We start from the raw sequence: 25,101 nt of genomic DNA on the forward strand, positions 1-25,101 counted from the left end.
CACTGATCACAGATTACCATAACAAGTTTAATAACAATGAAGAAGCTTAAAATATTGTGAGAATTACCAAAATATAACAGAGAGAAATGTAGTGCGTAAATACTGTTAGAAAAATTGTGCTTATAGACTCACAGGATAACAAACCTATTTGTAAAAAATGCAATGTTTGCAAAGCATAAAAAAAGCACAACAAAATGAAGTATGCCTGTACTTATGTGTGTGTGTACACACATACTGCAAATGTGTTTTTTAATATATATGTGTGCATATATATTGGAGAAGGCAATGGCACCCCAGTCCAGTACTCTTGCCTGGAAAATCCCATGGACGGAGGAGCCTGGTAGGCTGCAGACCATGGGGTCTCGAAGAGTCGGACACGACTGAGCGACTTCACTTTCACTTTTCCCTTTCATGCATTGGAGAAGGAAATGGCAACCCACTCCAGTGTTCTTGCCTGGAGAATCCCAGGGACGGCAGAGCCTGGTGGGCCGCCGTCTATGGGGTCGCACAGAGTCGGACACAACTGAAGCGACTTAGCAGCAGCAGCAGCAGCAGTGCGTATATATACACATGTATGTATTTATGTATGTATTTGGCTCCTATGTATGGAACTGTAGAACTCACTATACTGCTGAAAAATGCAGAGAAATGAAAGAGGCCTTCCCTTGCGGCATCAGGGAGCTATCTATCATTTAACAGAGACACTTCCTGTTTTGAAGCAGTTGGGAAATAATGATTTCCAACCCAAATACTTAGTTTGGCAAGACAGTGCTATGTTGATAGATGCTTTTATAACTACCTTTATTCCACCGTAAATATCAATATAAAAGAGACACAATTTGTTTTTTATCCCAACTTTTTTTTTTTTTTTTTTAAAGATTTGGGAGACTAGGAGGAGAGGAAAAGGAAGGGAAATAGAACCACAACAGCTGGACAAGAGGTTAGCATAGCTCTAACAGATGTGACTGTATCATTTCAAATCCTACTCTGAAGGTGGGGGAGGACAGAGATCTCTGTATGAAAAAAAGAAAAAATAGAATTCTAGGCAAATATTACAAACTGTTAAAGAGTTTGAAAGTTGCAACTAAAGTCCACCACATTCTCTAAGAAAGCATTAAAAAAATCATATAGATCATGAATTAACACTTGGATATTAAAATTAATAGGACCACAGATATAAAAGTTCTCAAATAGATAATTCTGCTTTAATGATTTAAACAATGAATGAATTTTGTTTTTTATTACTTGATATATTGCTCCTTGATGTCAGTTCAGTATCTTCATCTGCTTTTTGGGGGTTAGTTTTCCTTTTTGGTCTAACAAAAAAGATTTCCTTTAGAAAAAGCAAGCAATGTCCTCACCTGGTTTCAGTGTGATGGTAAGAACTGACATTTAGACTAGATGGTATGCTTTCACCTACTTTATGTTTTTATCAGGCCAACTAGCCTTCTTATTGAGCAGCACTCCCTTCAAACCAACATCACTCTGCCAACATGGAACATAGCATTACAACTGTCCTCACCCTGGGAAAATTCAATTTTGACTCTATTTTCTTTTTTCTATCATGGTTTAAACACACTCACATACCTCTTATCTACCAAAAACCCTTGTTCATTACCTCATCCTAGCTACTGCCCAAACTCTTTCTTCCCCATGCATAGTTAAAGAGTGAAGCAATAGCTGTCTCTAGTTACTCATCTGTCACTCTTTTCTCAGTTGACTCCAATCTGTTCCTATCACACCACAAAAAGGACCCTGATTAAGATAATCAACGACTAAATGTCATTAATGTTAAATTAAAAAACAAATACTTTATCTACCCATATCCTGTCTAAACATTCAGCAGGGTCTGAAAAGCTGAATTACTCTTTTGTTCTTAAAACATGTCTCTCCTGGCTTTTGACACTCCACACGATACCTCTCATTTCTCCAGATGTTCTTACTCAGCCATGCCTGTTGACTGGTTCTTCTCCCTCTACCTAAACTTAAAGACTGAAGTTCCTCAGAACTTACACTTAATCTTCTCTTCCTTCTCTTCACTTTTCCATTCATTCTTTTGACTTCAGTTATCATCTATAGACAAATGATTCCCCAAATCTAAATGGCAGGCCTACATTTCTCCTCTGAGCTCCAGGCTTCTGTGTCAAACTTTCTAACTGACATCGCTACTTGGATGTCACAAAGGTATATCCATACAAACATACCCAACATAATTCATAATTTTCATTTCCAAGCTGACAATATTTCCATGATTCCTATTCTCAGTAAAAAGCCTTTCCACCAACCCAAGCAAGAGACATAGGAACTATGTCTCTTCTTTCTCATTTCCCACTTTCAAAACCGCCAGATTCTGTGGATTCTAACTTTGGTCCATTCTCAGTGTTTGAGAGACTTTCCATGGTTATCCTTGCAGCCCATTCTTGGATTTCAAAGATTGGTCATAACAGAGTGCTGGATTGATGAAATGATTTTTCAAAGCAAACGGGATGACTGTCAGCCATCCTGCAATCACATTCTTAACACCATCAATTGTTTCCCACTGTCCTTGAAATAAAGAACACACTATCCTCTCTCCAGCCTTGATGTCTTTTCAAATGCTGAGCCCTTTGAATAGTATGATCATCTGCACCCCACTTTTTCTTTTTCTGGCTAATAGCCTATTCATTCTTTAGATTCAGCTTAGAAATCAGCAACTCAGGGGAGCCTTCCCTAACCTTCCAGACTAAGTTAGAATCCCTCTCCTGCATGCTTTCACAGCACTTAGTATTTAAAGCACTCTAAATATCTACAATTATTTTCTTAAATATTTAAAATTATTTTTAAAATAGAAATATTTAATAAGAGATGCTTATTTGGATTCTCTGAGACTTATTTTCTTCATTTCTAAGACATGGTTATTTTATTACCTCTCAGAGGTGTTCTAAGGATGAAATAACGTATATTAAATCTAATATTATAATTTTGGTGTATAACATGTACTAACCGAAATGGAAGTTATCATTATTAAGAAATGTTTGGCTTTGTGCACTCATTTGTTTAAGATTTTGTCATTTCATTGCATTCTGTTTTGCATGGTTTCTACAAGTAATCAGCAGAATTATCATGTTAATCTGTATATAAAATCACTTTTTCTCTAACTGCTTTTAAGATTTTTCTCTTTATCATGAATTTCATACAATTTAATCATGGTGTGCCTTGTGCAATTTTCTTTATGTATATTCTGCTTGGGGTTTATTAAAATACATATTTTATCAAATTTGGAAATTTTTGTGACCATTATTTTATCAAATAATTTTCTGCCTCAATCTCTCTGATTTCTTTTTAAGTGCTCTGATTATATGATATCATCCCACAGGTTACTGAGGCTATATTTTTTTCCATGACCAGACCCCTGCTCTGTATTTTTTTCTTTTTGCGCTTCAGTTTGGACAGTTTTATTGCTATGTAGTATCTAATCTGTTGCTAAGTCCAATCAGTGAATCTTTACTTTGGATACTACATATTCCAGCTTTAGAATTTTCACTTGATTTATTTCATACCTTCCATGTATCTCTTCTTAATTATGTTTTCCTTTAAACTTTTAAATAGATTTATAATAGCTGCTTTATAGTTCCTTAAGTTTATCATCCCTGTTAGCTTGGTGTATTTTCTATTGAATGCTTTCCTTCTGATTATTCAGTTTTCTTATTAAAAAGACATAAGGTGAGACTGATGATAGAGGAGATGCTACTGAAAGCCTGAAGAGAGAGAACATACTAGACTATTGCCTAGGAGAGTGAAAAAATAAACAGATTAGGAGGAAATGATATGATCCGGGAAACCACAGCTTACTTTCAGGAGCTTCAATGAAATGTTTAGATTTTTTTGAGAAGGAGGTTCTGAAATGACAGATAAAGCATCTGATTATTTTAAGTAATTTCTATAATTAAGTAATTTTCAGTAAGAAACTCAAAAGAACTCAAAAGTAAATATAAGAAAGTATGATCACTGCATATAAATGGTATTGCCATTACATCTCTAGGTGCCTAGCCAAATAGAATATAGGGGCTGCCTTCTTAGAATCTTCATGATAAGATTTAATTTATTGAATCTCTGTTGGCCTAGACTCAGACTAAGAACTCTAGTTGCACAAAATGTTTTAGGGCCTTTAATGATCCCCTGACCCCTAATCAAACTTCTGCCAGATCTCTGCTAAAAGGGTATTACCTCTAGTCCTTCTTTTACAAATCCAGGAAGCAAATCATTATCAGTTTGGATTTTAATTCAAACTTGCCTAGAAATTTCAAGAACTTTAAAAGGAAATAACTTGGAGAAGTACCAAATAAACAGTAACAAAAATGCACTCTACTTGGCCTTTATCTTGAAGCAGAACATTCTCTTGGCTCCAGTCTCCTCAGTTCATGGATCTATCTGGTCTCATCCTCTCTCTCTGTACCCATCTCCCCTCACCCTGGCCATGTGATGAAAGAATTAATTGGAAAGACTTATTGAAACTTATTCTTTCTTATAAATCTTCTCCCCAATGATCTGCATACAAAAAGCAACATTAAATAATCTATGATGGTGGTTTAGTCGCTGAATCATGTCCAACTCTTGCAACCCCAGTAGGTAGCCTGCCAGGCTCCTCTATCCCTGAGATTTTCCAGGCAAGAATACTGGAGTGGGTTGCCATTTCCTTCTCCAGGGGATCTTCCCAACCCAGGAATTGAACCTGGTCTCCTGCATTGCAGGCAGATTCTTTACCAACTGAGCTACAAGTAAAGATTCAATAATCTATAAGCATAATAAATTAGGAGATTGTAAGAAGTAATTGAAACAGCTCTAAAACTTGGGGGCTTGCTTTTTGCTCTAACCTTTGTCACAGAAGAAACATTCAGATGTGATTGTGAGGCAAGTCCTTTGACAACACTATAAAAATAACATCCTCTTGAAAAGATACCCCTTTAATCGAAAGATTAAAACCATGCATGGCTGTTTTGCCAGTAACATTATAAAACACAGAGCAACTTCATACCAGAATACTAGTGCTTGAGAACTTTTGTTGTCTGAAAATAACAGCTTTCAGAGCAAGGAGAAACATGTGCTAAAGCCATCCTGGAGCCTTGACAGAGAATTTTAAATTTAAAATAACAGACACACAAGAAAGTGTTATATGTTAGAGTCATTCCTGTAATAATATTCTAACTTATTTTACCAGATCTAGAGAAGTGAAGAAATATTCTGATATCCTATTAGCTCAGGAAAAATTGTATTTTCTACAAAAAGTAGGACACAATTGAGACTAGTAAAAAGTAAGTAAAAGCTGGAAACCACCTCTGACTCAGGACTCTTTAGCTCTGAAGCATGAGATTTCCATTCTGATTATATCTTCAGCATCAAAGATCATCATCCATTTAAACTCTGACAATGATAAGAGTAAAACTTGAGGTCAGAGCTGCCCAGTAGAAATGGAGTGTGAGCCACAGATGCAATATACTTTAAAATTTTCTAGTAGCTACATTTAAAAAGTTTTCAAAAAAGGTAAACTTCCTTTTAATAATATATTTTATTTAATTTCAATACAATATTTATCTATATGTCAATATAAAGTATTATTTAAATGTCATAAAATTATTAAAGAAATAGTTTACTTTTTTATATAAAGCCTTTGAAATCTGAAGTATATTTTATATTTAAAGCACTTCTTGATTTGGATAAGTCACATTTCAAGTGCGTAACAGCCACATGTGGCCAGTAGCTACCAAACTGGTCAGGCAGTTCTAGGCTTTGTGGAGACCTTCACTGAAGAAACCATTCTCAAATGCAAACTAAACTGTTAGAACACTGGATAAATTACCCTTAAGGAAGCATTATCAGTCCCATCAACTGCCGTCACAAGAGAGCATCTTTCTCTCCAAAAGACTTTTGCTTATTGTCACTAATAATAATTTAAAAATGTGTAAATTCATTTAAAAAATGAACCATTATCGGCTGAAAAATACTTAGCTCATTAATAACAACAATGAAAGAATCATTTCTAAATTTCACTAGAAAATAGAACCTGTGACAATAGAGGCGTTTTCCAAGTAAAATTTCAATTTGTTGTTCAGTTACGCTGAACTCTTGTTTAGATTTCTACTAGAGGCACAAATTGTTAGAAAATGAAATAATCCTGTAAACCATTTAGATTTCACTTGTTAAGAGAAGGGTGTAATAGTACGGTACTGTTCCAACGACACTGAGTCCTAAATTCTTGTCATAGACTTTTAGCAGAAATTCAAGATTTCAACTCATTCAAGTTCAGAGATATGAAAAATGTCTATTAATTAGAATTTTATATTCATTTTAAGAAATGGAGCTAAAGTCTTCTTGGTAAGTACTACTAGAAATATTATGTATATGTGTATGTATGTATGTTTGTTTAAATAAATACACACAAACACCACACAAAGAAGTAAAGTTTTGTGTCTTATTTATATTTTAACTGTCTGAAATAGATATTATGTTTATTTATATTTATATATGTGCACATTATGGATATAGATATTATCCATAGGAATTAAAATATGAAAGAAATTATGTAAATTAGTTATCCCACATTTAGCATTGACGTATCACACTAAGTGGCAATGTGGAAACGGGTGGTTAATTCATTGTTGTCACAGATTTTGATGTTTGAATGCAGTGAAGGCCACAGCTGACCAGTTCCTATCCTCTGCTGCTGCTACTAAGTCGCTTCAGTCGTGTCTGACTCTGTGCGACCCCATAGACGGCAGCCCACCAGGCTCCCCCGTCCCTGGGATTCTCCAGGCAAGAACACTGGAGTGGGTTGCCATTTCCTTCTCCAATGCATGAAAGTGAAAAGTGAAAGTGAAGTCGCTCAGTCATGTCTGACTCTTCGCGACCCCATGGACTGCAGCCTACCAGGCTCCTCTGCCCATGGGATTTTCCAGGCAAGAGTACTGGAATGGGGTGCCATTGCCTTCTCCGGTTCCTACCCTCTAGCACATAAAAATTAAAATACAAAACAACTTCCAATATTACTGTTCCTTCCAATTCCCACTCAATTTATTTTAACTTCATCCCTTAATGCTAAAATTTTATAAATTGCTATACCAAAACTATTCCCATTCCCAAATTCCTGAAGTTAGAAGCAGCAGAAAATAAAAGGTAGGCCTGTGTGTATAAAACTACTGTTAGGCAAATATCCTGCGTTAGAAGGCAAAATTAATTAATTAGCTAACCAAACAAATATTTATGTCTGGAACTGGATTTATCAAAAATAAGCAATATCATCCATACCTTAAAAAAGCTTATAGAGTGGAAATGACAGGTAAACACATAAGTTCATGATGAGACCCCTTAGATTCAAAAAGTTTGTTCTTAAAGGTAAAACTTGTATAACTTTCCTAAACAAAATAATCATAACAAAACCTCTAAACCTTTCAACCTATACAGAGATGGGATTCACTTCAGCTCAATCAATAGAATTCTCTTTGTTCTTGTATCAGATGCCCACTTTTATTATACCTGCACCCAATCTCAGCACAAATAGCAAGTGAATTTCTTCATTTCCCCAGTTTCATATTTTCTGTAAGATTCACTACTGTACTTGACAAGCAGGTTGCTAAAGAGAACTAAAATTTCTTAGGGAAAAAAACTGAAAGAGGAATCTTAAACTAAAATCCCCAATACACTATCCTGTTTTTGCACTCCTTCTTCTCTTTTCTGAAACAAAAATACTTGAAATTCACTTCCTCAAATACTTGCCCACACGGCCGTCCTCTTAAAACACAGGACTTCAAATTTTATTATCTTGGGCAGAAGTAGTCTGATAATATCGACTCAGATTTGATCCTAAATCCCAGGGAGCTGTTGATGACCTATGCAGCCACAGCTGGGAGTTGTTAAACCATTTCCTTCTCAGTGAATAATTCTGAAATGGGTTTATTGTCTAATATTAACCAAATGGGGAAGTAAAGAAAGAAAGAAAGAAAAAATAACCTGTAAATGCTGAAGAGCCATATGCTGTATCACAGGATACCTTGTTTCACTTATTTTTAAACACCTCGTATTTGATTATACAGTATTCTTTAAAAGTGTGTTATGTCTGAGAATAGCCAGGAACAAGCATTCACGTTTCAAGGTAAAAGTTCTGGTGTGGGTGGGAGGGTATGACACACAGTCATTTAGTACATCCTCCACACGTACACTCAAGATTACCGTTCACTTCAACTGTCTATAAAGTTTTTCCTTAAAAAAACTTTTTTTTTCCTTTTTTAACCAAGAGAATTTCTCCTCTATGTATACACCTAAAAATAAAGTTGTTGAGTCCAAATGAGAGATGGTCTCTCCTTCCTGAAATTCGCCAAGATAATTTTAAAACATGACTGAGTTCTAAACAATGAGCAAAACTAAATATAGTCTTAACACTGCAACTTAATTCTCAACTTTGCCAATACCCCTTGCAATCATCAGGCTGACTTCTCTCCTGGGTTCTATCAACATCTTGGTTTCCTTTCACCCCCCTCCACTTCTCTGACAGTGTGACTTGTGCTAAGGAAGTTGCTGATGAGAAATCTGACCCCACATCCTTTGAGAAGACATTCATTCATTTCAGCTATTATGCAGCCAAGAATGGCTCAGGATTTATAAATCGGAAGGAAGATGGGATGGGGATTATAATTGACATTTAAACTGAAAGTTTATTATGATTCTCCTTTTATACAGAAGGAAGTTTAAAATAAATTAAAAGCCATACAATTAGTAAATAGCAACGTAATACCCATTCAGTTTATTTTAAAAATAAAGATGACTGATTTCTGTGAATATAAAAATTACACATAGATTGTAAGCAATTTTGACACAACACTGATTTACATTAACTAGAAAATAAACATGAATTTGAGCAAACTCTGGGAGATAGTGGAGGACAGAAGAGCCTGGCATGCTGCAGTCCATGGGGTCACAAAGAGTCAGATATGACCCAGTGACCGAACGACAACAACAAAAAATTACCAAATTGATGGCTTTGTTAATATTTTGGGGAGCAATTTTCCAGACCATTGTAATGTATGCTGTTTCACATAAAGTTGTGCTATTTATGACTGTTTTATAACCTACCTTTATTTCCCAGTAATTATAGTGTATGGATTTCTTTTACTGCTAATACATATAGTACATATCACCATTTTAATAGCTGCTCATTATTTTGTTACATACATACAGCACATATGTAATATTCAATTCTCAAAACTACTCTTAAGATAGATGGGTACCATTAGTCTTATTTAGAGATTCAATCTATAAAAATCCTACAATGAACATTTTACACTAACAGTGTGGACTGCTTATTATATCCTGGATAAATTCCTAGTAGGACAAAAGGGGAATACTGAAGGTTTTTTTGTTATATATTAACTACCTTTTAGAAAGTTTATGCTAATTTATGCTCACATGCACTTTAATCTATATATATTTTCAAAAGTATACTATGGAAATATATGATACTGAAAAAAATGTAGAATGCCATCTAGAAATGCTCAAGAAAAACCTGTCATGACACTGTGCTGCCTATATGTATTCTTCTGCTATCTTGGAACATGAAATTCAGGGCCCTAAATGTCTGCTACACAATTACCAAATTAAAAACAATCTATTTTGCTGAAAAGCCTTTCTCCTTTATTCTTGCATTATTAGGATATCATACAGTTTAAAAGAAAAAAAGGGGGGGGTGCGAGGGGACACACCCAGGGTTTTTAGAGACCTTATGCATTTCAGGAGTGAACTAAAGAACAAGGAATAATAAGCCAGACTGGAACTAGGGCAGACCAAGAGCCTCCACATTAGTAGCCCCAATGGCCCCCAAAAGAGCCCCTCTGACATTAGAATGCTTGTTTCATCTTGTTACACTATTTGAGCATCCTAATTAGAGATGCATTCAGGCAATAAATATACCTGGAGGCAGAGAATGCAGATTAGGAATTTTCTTTGGTGGGTGTTGAGGCAAAATAGGAAAACCTGTAATATCTGGATTGCGGCAAGTTAAAAGGTGGGACGCACTGTGATGTACGTAGTAGGAAAAACATGGGCTTTCAAAACAGACTAGGCAATCATTTCACAATATATACAGAAATCACATCATGAGAAATGCTGGGCTGGAGGAAGCACAAGCTGGAATCAAGATTACTGGGAGAAATATCAATAAACTCAGATATGCAGATGACACCACTCTTATGGCAGAAAGTGAAGAAGAACTAAAGAGCCTCTTGATGAGAGTGAAAGAGGAGAGTGAACAAGTTGGCTTAAAGCTCAACATTCAGAAAACGAAGATCATGGTATCCAGTCCCGTCACTTCATGGCAAATAGATGGGGAAACAGTGGAAGCAGTGGCTGACTTTATTTTTTGGGGCCCCAAAATCACTGCAGATGATGACAGCAGCCATGAAATTAAAATATGCTTACTCCTTGGAAGGAAAGTTATGACCAACCTAGATAGCATATTCAAAAGCAGAGACATTACTTTGCCAACAAAGGTGTGTCTAGTCAAGTCTATGGTTTTTACAGTAGTCATGTATGGATGTGAGAGTTGGATTATAAAGAAAGCTGAGCACCGAAGAATTGATGCTTTTGAACTGTGGTGTTGGAGAAGACTCTTGAGAGTCCCTTGGACTGCAAGGAGATCCAACCAGTCCATCCTAAACAAGATCAGTCCTGGGTGTTCATTGGAAAGACTGATGTTGAAGCTAAAACTCCAATACTTTGGCCATGTGATGCGAAGAGCTGACTCATTTGAAAAGAGCCTGATGCTGGGAAAGATTGAAGGCAGGAGGAGAAGGGGACAACAGAGGATGAGATGGTTGGATGGCATCACCAACTCAATGGACATGGGTTTGGATAGACTCCGGGAGTTGGTGATGGACAGGAAGGCCTAGTGTGCTGCAGTTCATGGGGTTGCAAAGAGTCGGACACGATTGAGTGACTGAACTGAACTGAACTGAAATCGAATCATTATATTGTATACCTAAAACAAAATGTTATAAGTCAGTTATATCTCAGTTAACAGAAAAGGGCTTAAACAATTTCAGGCAAACAGTGGGCAGATTATAACAAGATCACATCTATTCATTCTGGGAGTGGGACTTGGAAGTAACTTATGAGCACTTAGATTTTCACACATAAAACTCCCACACAGGTGATACTACGGAGATCTTGATCTCTTAAACTCATATAGCAAAAGCAGAACGTAACTTTTTTTAGCTTTACAATTATTTCATTCTGTGGTTTGTTTCTCTGGATAGTTTTCTTCTCTTTTTTTTTTGCGGGGGGGGGGGGGGGGTTAGGGTTTGGGAAAACAGAGTTGGGATATGAATACAATTTTTAAAATGACTCACTATATTTCCCAGGATGTATGTATAAATAATTAGATAGAAAGTTGTGGCAGGCAGAATAATGGCCCCTCAAAATGTACGTATCCTAATCTATCTAACCTATGAATATATGTGAGGCAATATGGCAAAGATGAGTTAAGGTGGCAAATGGAAATAAATTTGCTACCCAGACACCTTTAAAGTAGGAGATTTCTCTTGATTATCCTGGTGAACCCAATATAATCCTGCTGCTGCTGCTGCTAAGTTGCTTCAGTTGCGTTCAACTCTGTGCGACCCCATAGACGGCAGCCCACCAGGCTCCCCCCTGACTCTGTGCGACCCCACAGATGGCAGCCCACCAGGCTCCCCTGTCCCTGGAATTCTAAGGGTCCTTAAAAGTGGAAGAGAGCATCAGAAGAGGGAACTGGGGAGATGGCAACATGAGAACTCAGCCTGCCTCTGGTGGTTTTGAAGATAAAGGAAAATGGGGATGAGTCAAGGAAAGCAAGCAGCACTTAAAAGACAGAAAATATAAGGAAATGGATTCTTCCTGGAGCCTCCAGAACATAATGTGTCTCACTGATACTGTGATCTTTGCCTAGTGAGACTGGTGTCAGGTTTCTGATCTACACAGCTGCAAGATAATAAATTCGTGCTGTTTTAAGCCATTAAAAAAAAAAGGGGGGATATTTTGCTCAGTCACTCAGTGTCTGACTGTTTGTGACCCCAGAGATTGTAGCCTGCCAGGCTCCTCTGTCCATGTAATTCTCCAGACAAGAATACTGGAGTGGGTTGCCATTTCCTTCTCCAGGGGATCTTCCTGAACCAGGGACTGAAGCTGCATCTCCAGTGTCTCAGGCATTGCAGGTGGATTCTTTACCACTGAGCCACTGGGGAAAGTGAAAGTGAAAATCACTCAGTCATGTCCGACTGCGACCCCATGGACTATACAGTCCATGAAATTCTCTAGGCCAGAATACTGGAGTGGGTAGCCTTTCCCTTCTCCAGGGGATCTTTGCAACCCAGGGATCGAACTCAGGTCTCCCGCATTGCAGGCAGATTCTTCGGCAGCAGAGCCACAAGGGAAGTCTGAGCCATCGGGGAAGACCTGAAGACAACTTTAGGGTCTGATTAAAGCATTAAAATACTTTATAGAAAAGTGGTCAAATCTGATATGTCAACTCTGTCTTAACTGGTTTAGCTCTAGACTGGATTTAATGTATGAAGTCATTACATATTTATTTCAATATCTAAAACAAGCAGGGATGAATGAGTATTATTTTTCAATTTTAATTTATTCCACAAGTTAATCAAAATAACACTAATATCTGACCTAATTTTTATATCCACATAATATTAAGTTTTGAAAAATATATCTTAAAAAATAAGCAATTAACATCCAGCCAAAACAAATAATTTCAATAAGACCAATATTAATGCTATACTTTTAAATTCTTTCGCATATTATAATTATGAACTCTGTCATAATCTGTTTCCTTTACTTACTTAAGTTTCCATTAATGGCAAAGACATTGTACTGATTGTTTAAAATTGATTTGTAACATTTGTGAAAAAATTTAAATCTGTTCTTGTAAACCGGTAAGAGCTAGTTCTAGCATATCATTGGGTCCAGCTCTAAATGCATCCAGATCAACACAAAATATTACCTAAAGAACACTTTTCAGTAACAATTACTGTGTAATGTAAATTTCTTTAAAACCCCATGAGATTTCATGGTTGCCGTACATGGCATCACTTACTTAAAGCAAGAAATGAGATCTTATAAAGCTTCCCATAAGGAAAAGAACATGTTAAAGAAGATAAAAAGACAAGTTACAGACAGAGAGAAAACATTTTCAAGGCACATATTCAACAAAGAACTTATATTTAGGATACATAAAGAACTCTCAAAACATGACAGTAAAATAACAAAAAGTTCAACTAGAAAATGGGCAAAAGACATAAACAGACATTTCACCATAGAGGAGATATTAAGGACAAATAAGCATATAAAAAAGTTAAATATCATTAGGCATTATGGAAATGCAAATTAAAACTACAATGAGATATCACTACAGAGTTATCAGAACACCAAATGCCAGTAAGGATATAGAAAACTTAGATTCTATACTTCCTGGTGGGAACATAAAATGGTATAGCCCTGCTGGGGTATAGTTTAGCAGTTTTTAAAGACATATCACATGAAGCAGGCAGAACAGTGCATGCCTGGCTCCACTACCCCACCGCTGTCCATATCCTAATCCTTAGAACCTGGGAATATGAACCTTATCTAGCAAAAACAATTAAGGTTATAGTCGGAATTAGGGTTCCTGATGAATTGATTAAAAATGGGAGATTAACATTAGGTAAGGATTAAAAGTGGAGAGAAAGGTAAAGGAGAGTCAGTTAGAGGAGGACTGTGGCTATGGAAGAAAGGCAGAGAGATACAACTTGGCTGACTGTGAAGATGGAGGCAGGGGCCAGAAGGCAAGGACATCAGGAGGAACTGGAAAAGGTAAGGGAAACAGATTCTCCCCTAAAGCCTCCAGAATGGACTGCAGCCCTGACATTTACCTTGACTTTAGCCAGTGAGATCATATTGGACTTCTAACCTACAGAACTGGAAGATGATAAATTTGTTATTTCAGTGGCTAGTCTTGTAATAATTTCTTACAGCCACAATAGAAAACTAATACATCATGTGACTGACCAACAGTAAACTTAGTCACAGGGAACTGAAAACTTTTGTTCACACAAAAATCTTTATATGGTTGTTTAAAGCAGCTTTACTTATTCATGAGAGCCCAAATCTGGAAATAACCTAAATGTCCTTGAACAGGTAAGTGGTTAAACAAACTCAGATATATCTATACAGTGGATTACTATTCAGCAATTAAACAGAAGTTATAACCATCAATACATACAATTTGGATGGGATATCAAGAATATAATGTTTACTGATAAAAGCCAATCTCCCATAATTATGTATTTGCTGTATGACTGTAGTTATATGACATTTTTGAAATGACAAAACTGTGGAGATGGACACCAACTTGTGACTGCCTTTCCTGATTTGCAATCAACAGGAAAGGTGACAGACAAAAAAGAAAGGAATAGGGGGATATTCAACTACAAAGGAGTATACAAAAGAATTCTTTGCAGTGATCCAAGATACAATGCTATATCTTGACTGCAGTAGTGATTACATGAATTTATAAATGGGGTCAAGAAGTATACCACAAACACACATTCAAGTACACAGAGGCAAAGGCACAAACACAAATGAGTGCATTCAAAAGCTGGTGAAAGCTAAATAAGACCTGTAGTCGAATTAACTACATATTAAAAGTCTAATTTTAATTTCTGAACTATTAATAAAAATAGTCTAATTAACTCTAATATACCAATGACAATATCCTGGTTTTAATATTCTTCTACAGTCATATGTATGACCAACCTAGATAGCATATTGAAAAGCAGAGACATTACTTTGCCAACAAAGGTCCGTCTAGTCAAGGCTATGGTTTTTCCAGTGGTCATGTATGAAGTCCAACTTCACAGAGTTGGACTGTGAAGAAAGCTGAGCGCCGAAGAATTGATCCTTTTGAACTGTGGTTTGGAGAAGACTGTTGAGAGTCCCTTGGACTGCAAGGAGATCCAACCAGTCCATTCTGAAGGAGATCAGCCCTGGGATTTCTTTGGAAGGAATGATGCTGAAGCTGAAACTCCAGTACTTTGGCCACCTCATGAGAAGAGTTGACTCATTGGCAAAGACTCTGATGCTGGGAGGGATTGGGGGCAGGAGCAGAAGTGGACGACAGAGGATGAGATGGCTGGATGGCATCACTGACTCGATGGCCGTGAGTTTGAGTGAACTCTGGGAGATGGTGATGGACAGGGAGGCCTGGCATGCTGCGATTCAGGGGGTCACAAAGAGTTGGACACGACTGAGTGACTGAACTGAACTGAACTGACAGTCATATGAAACGTTATAATTGAGGGAGTTGGTGAAAGGTTCTGAGATTTCATGCCTTATAGAAATCGTATGGACCTAACAGAAGCAGAAGATATTAAGAAGAGGTGGCAAGAACACACACAAGAACTATATAAAAAAGATCTTCATGACCCAGATAACCACGATGGTGTGATCATGTACCTAGAGCCAGACATGCTGGAATACGAAGTCAAGTGGGCCTTAGGAAGCATCACCATGAACAAAGCTAGTGGAGGTGATGGAATTCCAGTTGAGTTATTTCAAATCCCAAAAGATGATGCTGTGACATCCTGCACTCAATATGCCAGCAAATTTGGAAAACTCAACTGTGGCCACAGGACTGGAAAAGATCAGTTTTCACTCCAATCCCAAAGAAAGGCAATGCCAAAGAATATTCAAACTACCACACAATTGCACTCATCTCATATGCTAGCAAAGTAATGCTCAAAATTCTCCAAGCCAGGCTTCAACAGCACATGAACTGTGAACTTTCAGATGTTCAAGCTGGATTTAGAAAAGGCAGAGATCAAATTGCCAATATCCACCGTATCATCGAAAAAGCAAGAGAGTTCCAAACAAACATCTACTTCTACTTTATTGACTATGCTAAAGCCTTTGACTGTGTGGATCACAAAAAACTGTGGTAAATTCTTAAAGAGATGGTAATACAAGACCACCTGACCTGCCTCCTGAGAAATATGTATGCAGGTCAAGAAGCAACAGTTAGACCTGGAGATGGAACAACAGACTGGTTGCAAATCAGGAAAGGAGTATGTCAAGGTTGTATACTGTCACCCTGCTTATTTAATGTATATGTAGAGTACATTATGCGAAATGCCAGCTAGATGAAGTACAAACCGGAATCAAGACTGCCAGGAGAAATATCAATAACCTCAGACATGCAGGTGACACCACACTTATGGCAGAAAGTGAAGAGGAACTAAAAAGCCTCTTGATGAAAGTGAAAGAAGAGAGTGAAAAAGTTGGCTTAAAACTCAACATTCAGAAAACAAAGATCATGGCATCCAGTCCCATCACGTTATGGCAAATACATGGGGACACAATGGAAATAGTGAGAGACTTTATTTCCTTGGGCTCTAAAATCACTGCAGATGGTGATGACAGCCATGAAATTAAAAGACGCTTGCTCCTTGGAAGAGAAGTTATGACCAACCTAAACAGTATATTAAGAAGCAGAGACTTAACGTTACTTTGCCAACAAAGGTCCATCTAGTCAAAGCTATGGTTTTTCCAGTAGTCTTGTATGGATGTGAGAGTTGGACTATGAAGAGAGGTGAGTGGTGAAGAATTGATGCTTTGGAACTGTGGTGTTGGAGAAGACTCTTGACAGTCTCTTGGACTGCAAAGAGATCCAAACAGTTAATCCTAAAGGAAATCAGTCCTGAATATTCATTGGAAGGCCTGATGCAAAATCTGAAACTCCAATACTTTGGCCACCTGATGCAAAGAACTGACTCATTGGAAAAGACCCTGATGCTGGGAAAGACTAAAAGGAAGAGAAAGGGATGACAGACAATGAGATGGTTGGATGGCATCACTGACTCATTGGACATGAGTTTGAGTAAGCTCTGGGAGTTGATGATGGACAGGGAAACCTAGCCTAGCATGCTGTAGCCCATGGGGTCGCAAAGAGTTGGACACGACTGAGTGACTGTACTGAATTGTCTTATTTTTATACCCACTGGATCATTTTTCTCTTTCCTCTTATTTTTAACTTTTTATTTTAACATAGTTATAGGCTTACAGACAACTGTAAGAAACAGTACATAGACTCCCATGAACCTTTCACCAACTCCCCCAGTGGTGATGTTTCATATAACTGCAGAATACTACTAAAACCAGGATACTGTTATGGGTATAATAGTGTTAATTAGACTACACTTATTTGGGTTTCCCAAGTGGCGCTAATGGTAAAGAATCTGCCTGCCAATGCAGGAGACATAATAGACGCACGTTTGATCCCTGGGTCGGGAAGATCCCCTGGAGAAGGGTATGGCCACCCACTCCAGTATTCTTGCCTGGAGAATCCCCATGGACAGAGGAGCCTGGCAGGCTACAGTCCAGAGGGTCACAAAGAGTCCGACATGACTAAGAAACTTATCAAGCAAGCATATATTGGTGGTTCACGCTAAAAGGTAATCACAGGAACATATAATAAAAAAGTTGATAGACCAATGCTCTCATGTGTTATTAGCCTATTGTTTTTAAACAGTGAAAAACAAAATGTAATATATATAGTATTCTGGCACAATATTAAGTCCAGAATATTACCCTAGCATTAAATAGTAAAAGCAAGAAATACTGAAATAAGTTTGGCAAACTGCTAAGTAGAAATATTTTGTTGAGGTTATAAGAACAAATGAAACTAAAAGTGAAACATAATTTTTGCTCATCAAGGTATCATTCTTCTATTACACATAGTTGAAAAACCCTGGAAATTAATTGGTGTGGGTGTTCAGCTGTGTCTAACTCTTCGCGACCCTGTGGACTGTAGCCTGCCAGGCTCCTCTGCCCATGGGGATTCTCCAGGCAAGAATACTGGAGTGGACTGCCGTGCCCTTCTCCAGGGGATCTTCCCGACAAGAAATCGAACTGGTATCTCCTGCATCGTAGACAGATTCTTTAGGCTGAGCCCCCAGGATAGCCTGAAAATTGGTAAAGATTAGCAAAATCAAGCTTCATATATTTGCAGACCACTTTGTTATCAGGCAAACAATCTCTTTATTTAATTAATGATTAGTGTTTTTATTTTCTTTCTTAAAAAAGTACAGTTTATGATTTTGGAGGGAATCTGGCAAATGTAGACTGCTGTTTGATATTAGCCAATCAACAGAGTTAAGTCATAAAGACTTTTATCTCTGAATTTGTCAGTTTTTGAGGTATTGTTCTATAGAGTAAGTTTAGAATTATCATGGAAATTTGTCTTTGGTGAATTTACAGCAAGTGACTACCTGGCTTACAAAATATTTTAAGCACTGAAAGTCACACCCTCTAGTACCACGATGCTCACACTATAGCTATCCTGGGATTTCCTGATTTGGTAAAGAAAACAAGCTAGGAAAGATTAAATTTCAAATACATCTTTAATTTTTTTTGTTGTTCTTTAGTTCACTTTATTAAAGTTAACACACTGTTCTTTCATTGTTAATTCTTAAAAATCTTCCTCTCAGAATGCTCTGCTCTTCAACCTGTGCTTTTTCTTTTATTTAAAGTTTTACTTTGAAGGTAGAGCATTCACTACAAAAAATATGATTCAAAATCATGGAATGAGAAACTCATGTGAGGACATTGGATCTTTATTATTACACCGAAACTCAAAGCCCGTGATTTATTTACTTTTTTAAAGTAACTGACACCTTGTCACAGCTACCTTGCCTTGGAGAGGTTAAAAAGTTGTCCAAGTTCCAGACAGCAAAAGAGCAGACTCTAAACTGCCAACATGCAACGTGCTTGGACAAGCACTTTCTTTTTACAATGAAGAAACAGGCTTGCTTTTTCAATGCAACCAAATTCAAACAATGAAAGGAGCCACTCCAAACTATGAGCAGGGACAAACTGAGGGCCAAGCTTATGGTATGCACAGGAGCATTCCCAAATGGGCAACCCTGGGCAAACACAAGTTATCTCTTCAAATAAATGTTTTAACATGACACCTGCATTAGCCCCTCAGGTATCCACAGCTTTTTACCAGTGTGTTATCGGTATGTGCTGAACAACAACACAAACTGCTATTTTGAACACGACATACCTTCAGGCTTTCAAGATGATGTACAATTAGAGTAGAGAAAATAAATGCACTTCCTCTCATAATTCTGAGTCCCATATGAAATGGCTATGGTAGAAAACAAATTAATACACAGAATGTGGACTTTTCTCTGGAACAGAATAATTGGTGACAATGTTTTATGTATTCATTTAATTAGGGCTGGTATGTACTAAAGAAAGTGAAAGTTGCTCAGTTGTGTCCGACTCTTTGCAACTCCATGGATAGTCCATGGAATTCTCCAGGACAGAATACTGGAGAGGGTAGCTGCTCCCTTTTCCAGGGGATCTTCCTGATCCAGAGATCGAACCCAGGTTTCCAAAACTGCAGGAGGATTCTTTACCAGCTAAGCCACCAGGGAAGATCAGTATGTACTAAGATCCTGTATATTTAAGTTCATCTCATAAATAATCATAATGTGAATTGCTACATATCTCTCATTTCAAAGTCTGGAAAAGAGAAAAATCATTCTTGCTCCACATATCAATAAAAAGAGCGAGATATAAGGACAAATAATCAAAAAAGTAGTTTTAAGGAAACTAAAGATATTTTTCATTTCTTTTGTTGTTGTTTGGTCACTAAGTTGTGTTCCACTCTGTGTGACCCCATGGATTATAACTGGGTTCCTCTGTCCATGGGGTTTTCCAGGAAAGAATACTGAACTGGATGAACCAGGCTAAATGTATGTATGTGGAAATAACTTTAAAAAATGTAGTGCAGAAGAAAACCAAAGCCTGGTTTAGGTAAATATTTCATACAAAATAAGGATCAGATCAGATCAGATCAGATCAGTTGCTCAGTCATGTCCGACTCTTTGCGACCCCGTGAATCGCAGCACGCCAGGCCTCCCTGTCCATCACCAACTCCCGGAGTTCACTCAGACTCATGTCCATCGAGTCAGTGATGCCATCCAGCCATCTCATCCTCTGTCGACCCCTTCTCCTCTTGCCCCCAATCCCTCCCAGCATCAGAGGCGTTTCCAATGAGTCACCTCTTCGCATGAGGTGGCCAAAAGTACTGGAGTTTCAGCTTTAAGCATCATTCCTTCCAAAGAAATCCCAGGGCTGATCTCCTTCAGAATGGACTGGTTGGATCTCCTTGCAGTCCAAGGGACTCTCAAGAGTCTTCTCCAACACCACAGTTCAAAAGCATCAATTCTTCGGCGCTCAGCCTTCTTCACAGTCCACCTCTCACATCCATACATGACCACAGGAAAAACCATAGCCTTGACTAGACGAACCTTTGTTGGCAAAGTAATGTCTCTGCTTTTGAATATGCTATCTAGGTTGGTCATAACTTTTCTTCCAAGGAGTAAGCGTCTTTTAATTTCATGGCCGCAGTCACCATCTGTAGTAATTTTGGAGCCCAGAGAAAAATAAAGTCTGACACTGTTTCCACTGTTTCCCCATCAATTTCCCATGAAGTGAGATGGGATCAGATGCCGTGATCTTCGTTTTCTGAATGTTGAGCTTTAAGCCAACTTTTTCACTCTCCACTTTCACTTTCATCAAGAGGCTTTTGAGTTCCTCTTCACTTTCTGCCATAAGGGTGGTGTCATCTGCATATCTAAGGTTATTGATATTTCTCCCGGAAATCTTGATTCCAGCTTGTGTTTCTTCCAGTCCAGCGTTTCTCATGATATACTCTGCATAGAAGTTAAATAAATGGTGACAATATACAGCCTTGACGTACTCCTTTTCCTATTTGGAACCAGTCTGTTGTTCCATGTCCAGTTCTAACTGTTGCTTCCTGACCTGCATACAAATTTCTCAAGAGGCAGATCAGGTGGTCTGGTATTCCCATCTCTTTCAGAATTTTCCACAGTTGATTGTGATCCACACAGTCAAAGGCTTTCGCATAGTCAATAAAGCAGAAGTAGATGCAGGTTGATATTTTATACACTCTGCCATGAGGATTGGTGGATCCATAAGTAGATTTGTAGGAAAGACAACAGATAAAATATTAGAAACCTGGGTATATCATTGAAAAAACATTCTGTATTTTATCTAGTGCTTATAAGATGACAAATTTAAAATTTTAATGTGGAAAACAATGTGACATTATCTATGTAGAGCTACATTTTAGTCTCTTAGTGTGTGTTAGTTGCTAAGTCATGCCCAACTCTGTGCAACCCCTTGGACTATAGCCTGCAAGGCTCCTCTGTCCATGGGATTCTCCAGGCAAGAATACCAGAGTGGGTTGCCATTCCCTATTCCAGGGGATCTTCCTGTCCTGGGGATCAAACCTGGGTGTCCCGTATTGCAGGCAGATTCTTTACCATGTGAGCGACCAGGAATAACAATTATGCTATTACTCATAATGAAAATTAGCGTCTCTGTGGGTCATCTAAATTCTCCAAGTTCAGTTTGTTTAAAAGTCCTTTTGTATAACATTACTTTATATTTGATGTTTGGAGAGCTCAAAATTTGTATCTTTATATACCTGACCAGACTCTAGATTTATACCTGTCATCTATTTACTGATCCAGAATGTCTATAACTCACAGATGTCAGGGAATAGCCCTGACCTATAAGAGGAGGAGTAGCCCTGACATGGTGGGCTTCCCTGGTGGCTCAGATGGTAAAGAATCCATCTGCAATGCGGGAGACCTGGGTTCAATCCCTGGGTTGGGAAGATCCCCTGGAGAAGGGCATGGCAACCCACTCTCGTATTCTTGCCTGGAGAATCCCCATGGACAGAAGAGCCTGCAGGCTATAGTCCATTGTGTTTGTTGCAAAGAGTTGGACACGACTTCACGACTGAGCACAAGCTCTCACATGAAGGCTTCCTCCCCACTCCAGGTTAAGCATGAGTTCTGTACACTGGGATTCAGGTTCACTTACTAAGACCATTTACGTTTATAAACGGGCTCAAGAGGAAGCCGCCAATACCCGATCTTCCCTTCTCCCACCCTTCACAGTGGCACCACTACAATTTATGCCTTGAATCTACTAACACTAATTTCATGTTGCCCTTCACCTATGTTATGTCATACTAACACCAGAAGTCCCAGAATTCCAGTTTACCCCTCATGTCCTGGATCTAATCCCCACAAATGTCAACACATTCCTTAATCTGTCTCCTCCCACCTCTTTCTTATTTTGCTTTAGAACAAGTAATAGAAAACACACAGATATACAATCAGACACACATATCATAATACCAAGCAAAATGGGCCCATGGTATAGGGAAAGAAGGCTTGGGCAACTGTAGGCGAGATACTTTCAAATTGGTTTTTATTATCCTCTTAATGCACCATTATGTTGGGGGCTTCAAAATCCCAGAGTTTCTATTGCTAATGCTATTTAAATAGAATTTGCAATTCACCACTCAAAAACTCTTAACAGAGTTAATTAACACTTTGAACACATCCATGAAAGTGAAGTACATAAGGCTTATAAAAAAGAAACCTAGTGTGAAACCAGTGAGCATGGTCAGGGAGCCTAATTGGGACTTTAATATGTATTTTCTTTTTTTATCTTGTCTTTACAGTAACATGCAAATGTCTATGTTCTCTTAACCAAGAGGTAGATTTAAGAAGTAACAGAAATGATGACTCAATGCATGTGAGTCTGAGTGAACTCTGGGAGATGGTGATGGACAGGGAGGCCTGGCGTGGTGCGATTCATGGGGTCGCAAAGAGTCGGACACGACTGATCGACTGAACTGAACTGAACTGAAGGGAAAATATATAATTATAACAAACATTAATGTTTGGGCTAATGTCTAAAATAAGAGAATCAGTGCCCCTCTCAATTGTTGTACTGGCTGAATTGGTGGGTTTAATACATACTTTAACTGTATTTGACTACTCATAATAAACTTGAATATGGCCAATATAAAGTGTGTAAATCTAATAGATTTAGACAAGTCTTTCAAATGATGATTATTGCAAACAAGACTTTGTTAGTACTCTTGTTTGTATTCTAATGAGAAACAGGAGTAGGATACTTATTCTTTTAAAGCAAGTGCCACTGTTAATATTGATGACATCACCTTCTCTGAAGCTAATGAACAGCATTTTTGCCTAATAGTATTAATAATGTTTTCAACTTTTATTTTATTCAATGTTTTATGTTTAAGAAAGAGTTTTGGATTGCCAGAAAAATGGCTCCTATAAATCCATGAATAGTAAAGACACCACGACAAGCATATTACAAACACTATATATAGGGCTGGGAAAGGAAATGTCAGTTATTTTGTTTCTAATAGTGTTAAACAGTAATGAACTTTGAGAGCCTCAGAAGTACGCTTCTGTAATTTCTCTTTACTTTTCCTCAGCCAATCTCTGCACCTAGTTATACCTGACCAACAAATAGCAAATAAAACAATTCCTATTACAACATCCACTATAAGAAATTCTTTAAAGAAGTAGAATGGCTCAGAAGTAATGGTCTAATGTGGGGGAAAAAAAATTGTAGTCTTTTTCTTTTTACGTGTAATGTTCAGGAAAACTACGTTAAGTTGATTAGTACTTGAAGAATCCAATCAGCTTACACTTGAGAGAGGTATTCTGTATTTTAAATAAACAAAGCCTGCTGCTGGGGGGCAGTGAGGGGGGGCAGTTGTAGGGGGTAGGAGCTGGTGAAATAAATTACCAACATTTCCAGGTTGGGAAGGAGTGTTGGTTTCTTTTCGGGTCAGACTGGCTGTCGCCACCAATACTGACAGGAAGAGTTATTGAAGTGATGGGCTACCTATGATGACTGAGGGACATGGAGACAGCAGAACAAGAGGGAAATCGTATCCCTAATACCTCGTAGATCACCACCAAAAGAAACCTCTTATCCGGGCTTTGTTTTGTTTTTCTTTTCATAGAGGATTAAGATTCCTATCTTAATAAGATATGCTGTTAAACTTGGATTTTATATCAATTTTCTAATCTAGATTTTAAAAATATCACTGTATATCTGCACATTCATAAACTCAAACTCTGTCTCTTGACATGTATTGTGTATTCTTTCATCCAAAAGTTATTACTTTTAATTGAATCTGAGGTTTCTTAATTGAAGCTTTAAACTATTTTAAGTATTACAAAAAAATACAATGTGAAATTTATAAAACTGACCTCATGGAGCTTTATATTTATGATACATTTTGATGTGTATCTTATAAACTGGCTTCAACATGATTCAGACTCAATTCTCAGGATAGCAAATACTGTGAGAAAAGGGAATGACTTGGATTACGCTCTGTTTACATAAAACAAATTGGTTTGACTTATTTTGTATTTGACTAACTGACATAACGCCTCAGTGATGACAGAAGTGTGTAAAATATTCATGCTTTTGTTTTACTTTGTCACTTGTTTAAGCATCACCATATGATGTCTATCATTAAGCTATTATAGTTTAATATTCTTTTAGAAACCAGGAGGGAAATGAATAAACTAATGAGGGAATAAATGGAAAAACAAAGATTTAAAGCCATTTGACTCGTTTTTCTCTTATTTTCCCTATTTGCTACTTAAGAATAATAATATTAGGAGGAGCATCTTAAAAGAAAATTGGTAAATAGATGGCAATTAAGTAAGGAGTATTATTCTAAGAAATCATTATTTTTATTACTACTTCTACTACTGCTAATAAGTACCAGTCTTTCCCACAAGCATCTGCCTCCCACAAGCCTAGGAACTTCGATTCTATCATCACCACAAAGCTAGGAAATCTCATGTTTAAAGTCATGCACTGATCATCAATTTTGAATTATTTAAAAATTTAAACATTATTCATAAATATACTTCGTAATTGAAATGCAATCAAAATACTGATAAATTTTCTTAATAATTTTTCGAATTTTCCAATAAGACAGATTTGCCCTTTCTTATAGAGAAAATATATATTTTTTAAATGGCTCAGTCTTAGGGTATCCCTAAGAAAAATTATTATAAAAAGTGGGACTGAGGTTTCAATGAATTTTTCTCTAGCCCTTATATCTGAACTTGTATTTTCCCTGCAAATACTTGTATTCCTTCT

General features: G+C 37.4%; 1 protein-coding gene across 7 annotated transcripts in view; it reads right to left on the bottom strand.

Annotated features, from left to right (window-relative positions):
* AFG2A (AFG2 AAA ATPase homolog A) overlaps positions 1 to 25,101 on the bottom strand; it is a 332,309-nt gene that overhangs the window by 97,844 nt on the left and 209,364 nt on the right. The window contains exon 15 of one of the 7 annotated variants that reach the window (XM_070770150.1): positions 8,665 to 21,029. The exons of the other annotated variants lie outside the window; for them this stretch is intronic. Within the exon in view, the coding sequence (XP_070626251.1) occupies positions 21,021 to 21,029 (9 nt within the window). The 3' untranslated portion in view covers positions 8,665 to 21,020. Of the gene's footprint in view, positions 1 to 8,664; positions 21,030 to 25,101 lie in introns of those variants that run through there. 7 annotated transcript variants of the gene reach the window in all.

This window comes from Bos indicus, chromosome 17, assembly GCF_029378745.1.
Source record: "Bos indicus isolate NIAB-ARS_2022 breed Sahiwal x Tharparkar chromosome 17, NIAB-ARS_B.indTharparkar_mat_pri_1.0, whole genome shotgun sequence".
Lineage (NCBI taxonomy): Eukaryota > Metazoa > Chordata > Mammalia > Artiodactyla > Bovidae > Bos > Bos indicus.